We start from the raw sequence: 12,348 nt of genomic DNA, 5'->3' as shown, positions 1-12,348 counted from the left end.
TCACACACAAACACATACCTTAATTTCAAACAACTTGAACGTTACAGAGCCAAGGCATGATGAAAACTTAAAATATTGAGTTGTTACGCTGACGTAATAGGAAACCCAATTAGCACATGACACATCGTAAAGTGATGTATCAGTATAAACAGCTCTTCATCTTGATTGGTTCTAATGTTACTGAGAGGGAAAGTTTGATGAAAAATGTAAATAGTTAACAGTGACCTTGGCCTTAATGATAGGACCCCCAGTGTTGTAAACAACACTCCTTGTAATGATATGCAATTATACCAAGAGTCATTCCTAAGTTTCAAACAGCTTTAAATTTACGGCATGATGGGAGTGATGAAAATGTAAAATATTTAGCCATGGCCTCAATCTTGGCCTTGCAGATTGAACCACCAATGTGTTAAGTGACACACTTTCTAATGATGATATGTGTGTGTGTGTGATTTGGATTTTAACATAGCTTTATCAATTTTACAGTCATATCGCTATGATGTCCGCAGTGTGGCAGTTTATAGTGATGTCTGGCACTGGGGTCATCATGCCGCAGACATGTAGCATGATGTCCCATCCAGTTGCATTATCCTGACACCAGGCCGACCAGTCCTAACACTATCCTCTTAATACTGAGTGCCTAGTGAGGCAGCTGTTAGAACTATTTTTATGTCTTTGGTATGAATCTGCCAGGGATTGAACCCACGACCTCCTGCAACCCGAGGCGGATGTGCTAACCACTAGGGCTCTACTGATGATGTATATGTATATCCAGTTTCATCCTTTAATCTCATACAACTATCGAGTTATATAGTAGATCACGGGTGATAAAAACTTAAAATACCAAACTGCATCCTTGACCATGGAGATAGGACCACCAATGTTGTATGCCACATCTTTTAATGATGATGTACAAGTATACAATGTTTCATTCCTTAATTACAATTGGTTTTAAAGGTATATATCAGAAGGGAAAGTATGGCATAAGACAAACAGCAAATAACAGCAAATAGTCTTTTCCACTTTTATTCAGAAAGGCAGGGACAACAATGAGATTTGATTTTCACTTTCCCACCACAGAGTCATTCTCAAGAATTTTCTAATTTCTTCTTTTAAAAAGGTTGCAACTTTTGACATGGTTAAAACATGGGTTCCAAGGAACATTGTGGTTATCTTGTTATTGAGATAAACTTTTTGCTTAAGTAAGCAAATTTGGAAACCCGTTTATTGGGGTGCATACATTTAGAGCTGAAATGGATATCACAATTTTCCTATTTGAATATTCTCAAATATCATGTTTTACTGTTTTACAATTCAAAACTTTTTCCAATAGATTCCAAAGGGGATGATCAAATCAGGTCATCATCTACTTTTTCCTATTCACAACGATTTTTGTGATTGTCTGCAAGACCTGAACATAGCTTTTAACGCATCTATGATTCTGAAAGAACTGTCAACAGAAGATTGAAGAGTTTGGGATTCAGGAGATGCACTATAAGGAACTGAACAACAAGTTTTCAGCAGAATAATGCAGTGCCATACGTTTTATGGAGACAGAGCTGGCCAGTTAAAAATCAGTAGTCAAGAGTAATTTTAGCCAATGAAAGCAGAGTTATTCTGGGCAAAGATTGCAAGTTTATGTTTGAAGAAAACCCAATGAAGTATAGCAACCAGAGTGTTTAGGTATGTACAGTGCACAATTGCCAATAAAAATATTCTGTCAATATTTTATGGGGCACATAACCTGCAGTGGTACTGGAAATCTGACCACAGTAGTTATTGCAAAAAAAGTTTTTAAATAGTCCCTTCTTCTAGGAGGGCAAATAAAATGAAATAAGATAAAACACTGAATACATTTTACAGTTGTGAAAGTAAGAAAGAGGAGGAACACAATTTTTTTAAAGTTAAAAGCACCTTCAAGATCTTGATTTTGCCATTCGTCACTTTGAAGGTTTGTCAAGAACCTCTTGAAAGCCTGTTTTATGCATTACTACATTGACTTTATTAAATCTATGCATTTCTTGTAGGTATTGTACAGGTAATTATGATCAGCTTTGTAGATGAATACATGTACAGAAATCAAGTTACTAGAGGTCACAGACTGTAAACATGCACAATGTTTATTGTTCTGACCCTGCATTAAAATCTCTTATATTGGTAAAAATATTTCATTATAAAATATTAATTTTTTTATTTTGACAGCATATTTAAGTAAAACAGTTCCATAAATAGAGGACACTTTAACAAAATCCATATAATGATGTGATATTTACTGTATGCTGGATCTTGCTTATCTAAAATAGACTTTACAAGTTTGAAAATGCAAATCGTACCAATGTTTCCATATTTTTTTAATGCAATCATGATAAATTATACTGTGCCTCTGCCTCTATATAAATGCAACAAAAGTGCAAATGCTCATACTTGAGTTGCATCCTAATACCATCTTTTCCACATTAGTTTCACAACATTGTTTGTCGAGTCAAGTTCTGTTTTAAAAATATCAACTGTTCATTCAGAATTAAAGGTATGGTGGAATCAAAAGGCATCGAGTTGAAATGAACATGGATGGTGGGGGTTAAACAGATTGTTCTAAGTATTCTATACTAACCAATCTGATAAATAAAAAAATGATGGGGTTGGAGGTTTTTAACAAAAATGTGAATTCTAAACCTTCCCTCGGTTATGGAATAGCTCTCAACAGTAGCCTTCATGGCTTTTCATATTATCCAATTATCCTTATTTGATTCATTACAGCGAAGCTAACTGACTACATAGTCTAGGCAACCAATAATTGGAGTCCAATAAGTTTCTTCAATAATACTTGCCCAATCATAATCAACTACCTCACAAATCCAACCCTCCCAAGCAAAGCAAGACATTCACCAAGTCTTGTGGCTTGTATTTGAAAAAGTGCAAACAAGATTTCTGCCATCAAGACAAACTTCAGACAAGAGTGATCACCCCTTAGGGGAAGAAACACTTAATCCCGTCAATTTAAAGTTACTACTTCTACTCAATCCTGGACAGTATGTTCTTGTAAGTGGCCTTGACAATACTTTTAACTTTGCGTCTTTCACCAGTTTCATTGATCCTGAGAATGTTCTTATTCTTTGGAAAATATTCTATATTTGTGTTCTTCAAAATTTCACACTATTTCTATTGCAGATGAATATTTTACAGGTCTATTGTCTAACCTTGTCATTTGTGCCATCAAAACTGCCTACTCTATGATCTATAGTACTTACATTTGATATCAGGACTTGATCTTTTCTGGGAGCTATATCAAGTAAATATTCATTTATTCCAAGTAAGAAGAACATTTATGTAATTTCTCTGGTATTTACCTTAATTTCTTTTCATTCATAGTGTTCACTGTAAAGTGTGTGTGCGCGTGCGCACACTCTTTGGATTTGTGATTTTGATTTTTAATGTAGCTTTAACAATTTTTCAGTCATATCGCTATGATGCCTGCAGTGTGGCAATTTATAGTTATGTCTACCACTGGGGAATCATATTGCAGACATATTGTATTATGTTCCACCCAGTCACATTATCCTAACACCAGGCCAACCAGTCCTAACACTAACCTCTTGATGCTAAGCACCTAGCCAGGCAGTTTTAGTACCATTTTTATAAGTCTTTGGAATGACTCAGCCGGGGTTCAAACCCATGACCTCCCGCATCCAAGGTGGACACTCTAACCACAAGGCCATGGGATCAGTCCACTGTACAGTAAGCTCAGCACAAAGCTTGACTGATTTCATCTGTTTAGCTATTGTTTTGTTCTCTCTAATTACAGACATAACAATAATTGTCAGGATTACATGTGGGAGGACATAAATTTGTGAGGTAGCGGACATACTCCCGATGTTTTATGATTGGGTAATGTACCGGAAGAAAAAAGCAGCATTACAATTCAGTAAACCTATCATATGGCAAACAAAGACAATCACAATAACCTTTGCCCTAATTCCTACCCAAAATTTCACTTCCATATTCAACAGTGTTACAGACACTGTACAATCAATTACTTAGATCCTATGATTTCCCATTGACAGGCTTAAAGAGTTCACAAATGCCCATGTCTTTCGTCTCTGTCTCGTCCAGTGGAGGTGCCTTTGGTCTCATCCTATACAGAGGTGGGAGATTCTTGTAGTGAGCTTCTCTTCTGAATTGCTGACCAACATTTTTCTGAAAAACAAGCTGATTAAACTAACCTACTGCATTTTGAATAATTTCAAATATAAAATTTTCTAAAATGAAAAGCAAGATGATTAGACTTATTTTCTAACTTTTTCTACATGGTCTTTCATTGTTTGTACTCAGCTAATGTACTATACACTGCCAATGTCCTTACACTGATTAATCAAGCATAATTAACATATAGTAGTCTATCACTAAGACAAATACCATTACAAAAAAAACAGGCACAATTTAAAATTTTTACAAACAAATGGCTGAAATTACAAAATATCAGTCAGTGGCAAAAATTAGGTCAGAGTGACCTAGTTTGACATAATTAAATTACTCTCCATAAGATGCATCCAAATATGAACTTTCATGTATAGGAACAGTCGAGTCCAAGATATTGAGGGTGTAATGAAGAAATAGCTAATAATACATGTCACTCAAATTAGGTGACAGTGACCAGTTTTGGTATGGATGAACTGCTCTCATTAAAATTCATCTACATAATAATTTTCATGAGTTTAGTTAAAACAGTACATGACAGTTGAGGCATGATGAATGGATAACTGAAAAAAAAGTCAATCAAGCATGGAAATTAGGTCAAGCTCTTCTACTGTATATACTTGTGTATAAGCTGAATAATTTAGGAAAAAATAAAGGCCTGGAAGAAGGTGGGGGGTCAGCTTATCTGCGGGCCAATGTGTAAACTTGACAGATTAATGGCTGTAAATCTTGGGACACAAAACAATTTTTTCTTTGTAATAAGACATTGGCATGTAAAAAAAGTAACTTTTTGGTGACCCGACAATTATTAAACTGTTATAAAGTACTATGATTGATTTTAATATTATTTTCCATGTGCATATTTTCTGATTTCTCCAACATGAAGTTAAATAAAGGTAAATACAGACTATATAATTCGCAGGCCAGTTGAGTTTACCAGGAAGACCATGCTGAACTATAATGTACAGTACTTACACAATGCAAAGCGTGCATAGCGTCACTTAAATCCTCACTTATTCCCAAACATAGATGCAGATTTTGCTTTATTCATTCTTTAGATCAAATTGCATTCTTCCAGATAACATTTCAGTTAGTCCTTAATATCTGTTTCACTTATGTTGAATCACGCACTCAAGTGTTACTTATTTTCAATAAAATAAGCGATCCTACAAATTGAGGTAATATTTTTAAAAAGGTACACATGTTTATTTGTACAAGGCACATAACCATCATAATTTACATGTTCACGAAGAGTGGTAATAATAAAGGCTAAAATTCTCATATAGATCAACTAAGATCAACATCAATCAATTTTAGTTTTGTGTTTTAGCTGAACAAACATAACTTTCCATACAATAGAAAGCTTGATGTTTCGGTGTCTCTTATGTTGATAGTCAGCGAATTTGTCTTTCGTTTTACGACAGCAGTACAGGCCAGTTAATCATTAAAACCCTAAAACTGGCTTGTGCTAAGAGGGAATTTTGACCGGTAACTATACCAGTCAGTTTAACATTGGTATATATGGTATAAAAATGACAGGTGTTCACTCGTGTAAGTTTCTTTCATGGGAATGAAGCTATAGCATATGGAATTACAACATTCGTAGTTATCATTCTTGGGATTGAAATTAATTGTGGATGATTAAATTGTTGTGGTTTATTTTTTGTTTTGGCTTATTTTTTTATTATTGTAGAGGTATAAAAAAAATCATTAATTTACATGAATAATGTTTAAACTTAACATTCTATTTAGTGAAGAAGCAAATTCTTTATAGTAAAGTAATTATTTCACCACAACAGTAATTCACAGGTGATACAACAGAACATGTGGAACTTTTCTTGTTTAGAAGTAATGAAAATTGAAGACACAATGTAATGATCAGGAGTTCTCTGCAAAAATCAGAAGATATTATGATATCGGGAGGTAGGCGTGGAACGACCCCAAAAAGCGGTAGTTTTTTTTTCTTCCTCCAAGCGTGAAAGTTGACAGGTATGGTGTAAGGTTGCTTACATCAAAGCAAACTACAACTCAGCTTTTATCATATTAGCATAATTTCTAGGCATTATTTCCAAAATTTTATTATTGTATTTTGGAGATATCATAAAAGTTTTGCGCATTGGTGCCCATGATTTGATTCTAAAAGGATGTATTTAATTCATCGCGTAATCAAATCTACAGTGTACATGCAGTGGCGCCATTATGTAAATACTTTCAGTAGCCTAATTGCGAGCACTGAATCGATCTGTATTGTTGTTCATTGTGTTGCCATACTGGGATTACATTTTAATGAGTTTAGGTATTTACAAATTCAAAGCAAAGTAAAAACGTAATTACCAGTGCACTGATATAAAATGTCCAATGCAATAATGCATAAACAGTAATCGAGTCAAAAGTGAGAGATAGTGTTACAGGAACTCGCAATTGCTAAATTCTTGTAATCGTTCGATCAAATTATACACAAATCTAAATTAGGCAGAAACAATAAGAAAACAAAAAATTAAATAAATAAACAAGTTTATACCATTTCTTTTTAATAATCCTGCACGCCAACCTCGAGATAAGTATACATGTAATTTTTTAAAATACAAGTTTGCCTAAATAAATGCATTTAGAACTTACCTCGTGCATCTTGAGATGCCTCGGAATTGTAAGCTGGCTTATACGTGGGTCATGCAGTTTTTTTGTTTTTATACCTGTTCAGTTTGGGGCTCAGCTTATACACGAACTGGCTTATACACGAGTATATATGGTACATTTAATAAGATTTATAGATACTGAGATTGTAAAGAAATATTAGCTGAAAATGCTCAAGTTACTAATAGTGTGCAAAATAGGCCACAGTGACCATGTTTCAGTATAGCTGAGGTATTCTCACTGAGATGCATCTATGTACTACTTTTCATGTGTTGGTGAGATCGGAATCCAAGAGGATCCAAGATAGTCATGACATAATGAATGGCTTAAGATACAAAAGCCACTAAAATGCAAAAATTAGGTCACTTTGATCTAGTTTTGGGATGGGATACTCTTGTTCAGATGCATCCATGTATCAATTATCGTGAGTGTATATGACAAAGGTTCTGAAATTTTAAGGACATAAACACTGGTTTTCATTTTTGGTAAACTTACTCCAATTATATCAGCCACAAGCTTCTTAAAAGCATCCTTTTTCTTCTTTTCACCAAGAGGTTTCTGTAACACTTTATCCTCAAAAGCCTGCAAAGAAAGCAAATGTACATGAAACTCTGCAGTTCATTCACAAAATTTATTTGTCTGATCAATCCTCAAATTAATATCTTTTTATCTAAGAGAAATAAAACTTAATAACATTCCTTGTCATATGGAAGAAACATTTCCCAGGTTCAAAAATGTGCTCCATTATTGTGCTACTTTTTATGGTATTCTATGGTTTGTCACTCAAATTACATAATAATTAATTACACCGTGATTCCATGGTAACAAAAAATTACTGAATACAGAAAATTCTAAGTAACAAAGGATTCCTCTAAACAATTTTCTTGTACCAAGGTTACTTTATGTATCTTCAACAGCTTGAGAGTTGTGCTCTGGAAATTCAAATTTTTATGGACAGATGGACATAATGATAGCTATAAACCCCCCCCATATTTCATACCAAAGGAGCTTTAAAATAAACAACACAGACCCATCTACTTCCACAATCCCACCAAAATGATTGCTAGGAAATATGAAGTTTGTGTCCACAAAAGTGTGTAGGGAAGTAATGGCCATAAAAACAAAAGTGCTGAAATGGAGAAAAATATTATAAGTATTGAAATTGTAGAAATGTGTTTAGGACCAATATCTTTCGATATTCAGTTTTATTCTGATGATTTGGCATATTCAACTTTTTGCATGTGACAGTAATGGGGCTCTAATAATAACAAAATATGAAAGCAAAAAGTCATTTTAATATTATAAAATATAAAATCAATAGTTCTCTTAATTTAACACTCTGAAAAATAAAAAACCAACTTTATTAAATGCATTCGATTTTGTTCTCGGCTAACAAAAAAAAAGGAAACAACGAGTGGAAGCGAGAAATGACTAGATGATCACTAAAAAGCAAATGTGAATGGAATCCAAACAAAATGAATTTTGAATATATTTTAAATGCAAATCAAGAGGTCAAATTTGATAAAAATTACCTGTTACTGGGTATGCACATATCATAAGAGACTTCTAGTGAAAACACCATGATAATCTGACTATAAATGATGGAGAAGTAACTAACATGATTTTCAATATGGGCAACCATGCTAAATCCCAGATCAGTACCATGGCAGCCATGTCTGATGTCACATCAGCACCATGTTTATTAGGACTATCTACATGTTATAAGTGACCCCCCCCCCCAGCTCCCATACCAGCAAGAAGATCCATTTAGGAGTACTAGATTTTTAAGATGGCTGCAATGATGACCATGCTGGACATCTGTGAGGCTTCATTTCATTAAGGACCAGCAGGATGTAATTGTGTGCCAAGTTTCTTGACTTTCTTCCAAGTAGTTTGAGTTGGAAGGAGTGGCTATAAAAAACCACTTCTAAGTCTGTGGACAAACAACAGATCTGGGACCATTCTAAAAGTCTGTGGCAGCTGACTGATAAAATAACAAGTCAATAATCAAAGTTTCAAAGCTGTAAATAGCTTTAACACATCTCAACCTGAAAATGACATGAAGTAGACAAAATATGACATGCATAATATTTGTATTAGTACCTATATAGCTGTGAGAGAATTCTCAATAGTCTACATTGCAAAAACATGTAAATACCTTCACTGCTGCCTCAGTACAGTTTGGAACTTGTAACAGCACATTAACAATGTCACTGAATTGTGGCCTCTGAAATACATTTAAAAAAATCATTCTCTGTTTGATAAAAACAAGAAAGCTGAAAGTGTCAGATCAAAAAATCTTTAATCATGAAAGTTAAGATTTACAGTTTAGGTTCAACCAAAAACATAAAAGAATTTAAATGGCAAGAAAGTTGAATCTAGATTCACAAAATCTCAGAATTACAGTTACGGTACAAGTTTCAGCTGAAAATGTTTTAAAGTACAAATTAGATCTCATCAAAGTGATAAAAGAATGCTTACAAAACATTCCTGCTTATAAGTATAGTCCAACTCCAAACAACATTGACCCTGATCTGCCATTGCATATTGCACCATCACATCAGCATCTATGTTGTTTGTTTTACTAATTACTCATAACAAAGTGCACAGACTGAGTTCTGCTGTCACATTATCAAATAACAGATCTTGGGGTTTGTGTAATTTACAGTTGAACTTCTGTCTCTCTGTGTTTGGATTTTTAATGTAGCTTTAAAGATATTTCAGTCATATTGTTATGATGTCTGCAATGCGGGAGGTCATGGGTTCGATCACTGGCCGAAGACTTATAAAAATATTTGTTACCGCACTCACTAAGGAAAGCCTTGGAATCCTCATGCTCAGACACATTCATGTCCTATGTTACACTCCACAAATCATGTATGGCTACTGTATAATCAACTGGACAATATAAACTGGATTACAAGTTCTATTAAATCTGAAGCTGTCTTACCAGTAGCTCAAAGGCCTCTAGCCCCAGAGAAAGCAGCATGGCTTGACTGCCTTCATGCTCACCATGAAGCTGAAGGGCTGACAGGATGCTTGAGAAAAAATGGCAGGCCAGCGAATCTATCATCTTGTTGTCCTTTAACAGCTACAAAATTATATTACATATAAATGTAAATGTCAATAATACATATAGTTCTGAAAACTAGTGGGCAGTGCATGGATTCTTAACAGTTCAGGTGAATACAGGAAGTAATTCAAATGATACAGGTATCAAAAGAAGCCACAGAAAAAATATGTCCATTATTACATAATGATACAGGTATCAAAGGAAGCCACAGAAAAAATATGTCCATTATTACATAATGATATAGGTATCAAAGGAAGCCACATAAAAAATATGTCCATTATTACATAATGATACAGGTATCAAAGGAAGCCACAGAAAAAATATGTCCATTATTACATAATATCATGATACAAATGAATTCTATGTTAATTATAGGTCATGGCTCTGTGAAAACTGAAATCATTCTCAGTCTTCCTCATTCAAAATAATTTGTTTTAGTCCATGGAGTCCCTGAAATCCTCTAGTGGAAAGAAGATCTGCAACAGACCAGACTTGATTTGTCAACTGGATGGGATGAAACAGGATGGATGGACAAACATAGGTTATACTGTATGCCCTCTTCAGAAATACAGTGGTGGCATAATAAATTTTGGGTGGATGACCACTGACCCTTGCCATACATGCTTGCAACTGGATTTTAACTAGGGACTACTGAGATGAAAAAGCAGTAGACTGTACTAATGCCTTATATGCCTCCACAGCCAAAACATTTTAAGGATATAATGTTACAGGTACATTTTCTTCATTAATGCATAAAATGGCAAGCAAATGAGCCAAGCAACTTGCAGATTGTTTTATCCATTTGGACATAAAAAGTCAGAAATCACACAAGGAATAACAGGTATGATTATGAAACTTCATCATTTACCTGCTTCAGGATAGGTTCACACATATTGACACATTTGTGGCAGGTAGCTGTATCATTCCAGTTTAATCCATTCAAAGCACTAATCACCAACGATGGGTAAATCATCTGAAATTGTATACAAATATGAAAATGATCAGATATATTAAGTGTCTAGAATTTTAAGGTGTCATGACTATGGTCATAAACTAACAAAGAAGCAAAACCAACAATTTTTTTAAAATTTAACAATTTATAAAATGAAAATTTAAGAGAAACTTAAAGTCTTATGAATTGAATCCAATGTAATCCTGAAAAAGTTCTTTTTAAATCCAAAAGAATGAAATGTTTCATACAAAATTCAGATCCAAGAATATACTAGTCCACCAACAGTCCTAAAGTATCAAATTGGAATTTTCCAGAACTCCGTTTAATGATTCACAATTGTTTAATAATAATTATATAGTCCAAAGAGCACTTCCTATTTCCACTGAATAACTGAAACAAATGTTTCCTCTCAAGTAATATCTAAATACAACATAAAAATACAAATGCAGACTTGATGTTACAACAAGAAATAAGAATGAGAAGACTGTCCAACAACACGTACTTATATACAGGCATAAAAGGTAAAACACACATTCTGCCCATAGCTACATGACAAATTGCAAATCCCCAACATCATAAACCAACTATCATGATCTAACCCATCCAATGAGAAATAACCTAATTCTTTGCAGAACCCACCTGACCAACCTGTCCAATGAACAATACTGGATATTTCAACTGAGGACTTGTAATGAATTTAGGATAAATGAAATAAATCCAACCTTCCCAATGCAATCTAATCATGATTTCAATCAGGACCAGTTTGTCACCCAAATACAAATCTTGTGATAATATATACACAAGTAAATATTTTTGAATTCTTGATACAAGTTATTGTTACTGTTACTATTATTATTAATATTATTAACTCTTGTTCAGCATTAAAACATTATCAAGACACCTCCTCTATGCATAACTTTACAGGGTATAATATCTTTATATTGTTATATCTAGTGTTCGCCAATGTTAATTCTGTCCCCTGTCCTCTGCCTAGAATTTGGTCAAAGCAATTTAGTTCCCCATTATTCACCCTATCTTTAATTATTCAACAAAATTCTGCTGTTCTGACAACAAAAAATGGATGTCAAGTTCACTTATTTGAAGACATTTTTTCAACTGTTTTCCACCTCTTCATTTACACATATAATAGTTCAGATGTTCTCTCAGCTTTTGTGTTTAGAGTTGTTTTCTTGGGACAAGTTGATTCTTGATTAGATCAGAATGCTTGGATACTTAAACAAAAAACTGTATCCATGTTGTGGGTGGTCTCCCAAACCCCCAGCCACTTTGGCAATTCACCCTCCAACCTTAAATGGAAGGCCATATATTATATATTTATATATATAAACTCGGGAAGCTTCTTCATTCACTAATCAACAAAGGTCTCTCACATAAGCCAACTGTCATTTGATTTTGGTGAGTTTGAACAACTGCTTTATCCATCAATTGCTTGAGTGTGCACTTGTTTTCATACCTGATTACACCAGCTCGAATA

The 12,348-nt window shown here is 34.1% G+C and overlaps 1 protein-coding gene across 1 annotated transcript in view; it reads right to left on the bottom strand.

The window, feature by feature from the left end:
• Positions 1-1,010: 1,010 nt before the first annotated feature.
• Positions 1,011-12,348, bottom strand: part of LOC149804946 (exportin-5-like) — a 119,081-nt gene continuing 107,743 nt past the window's right edge. Inside the window, exons 28-32 of the mRNA XM_089946115.1 lie at positions 10,770-10,874; positions 9,779-9,919; positions 8,987-9,055; positions 7,324-7,410; positions 1,011-4,194 (exon numbers count right to left, since the gene is read on the bottom strand). Coding sequence (XP_089802241.1) covers positions 4,042-4,194; positions 7,324-7,410; positions 8,987-9,055; positions 9,779-9,919; positions 10,770-10,874 — 555 coding nt within the window. The 3' untranslated portion in view covers positions 1,011-4,041. The remainder of the gene's footprint in view (positions 4,195-7,323; positions 7,411-8,986; positions 9,056-9,778; positions 9,920-10,769; positions 10,875-12,348) is intronic.

The sequence above is a fragment of the Sinohyriopsis cumingii genome, chromosome 2, assembly GCF_028554795.1.
Source record: "Sinohyriopsis cumingii isolate HCF-2022 chromosome 2, ASM2855479v2, whole genome shotgun sequence".
Classification (NCBI taxonomy): domain Eukaryota; kingdom Metazoa; phylum Mollusca; class Bivalvia; order Unionida; family Unionidae; genus Sinohyriopsis; species Sinohyriopsis cumingii.
This window is presented reverse-complemented; position numbering and strand designations above follow the sequence as displayed.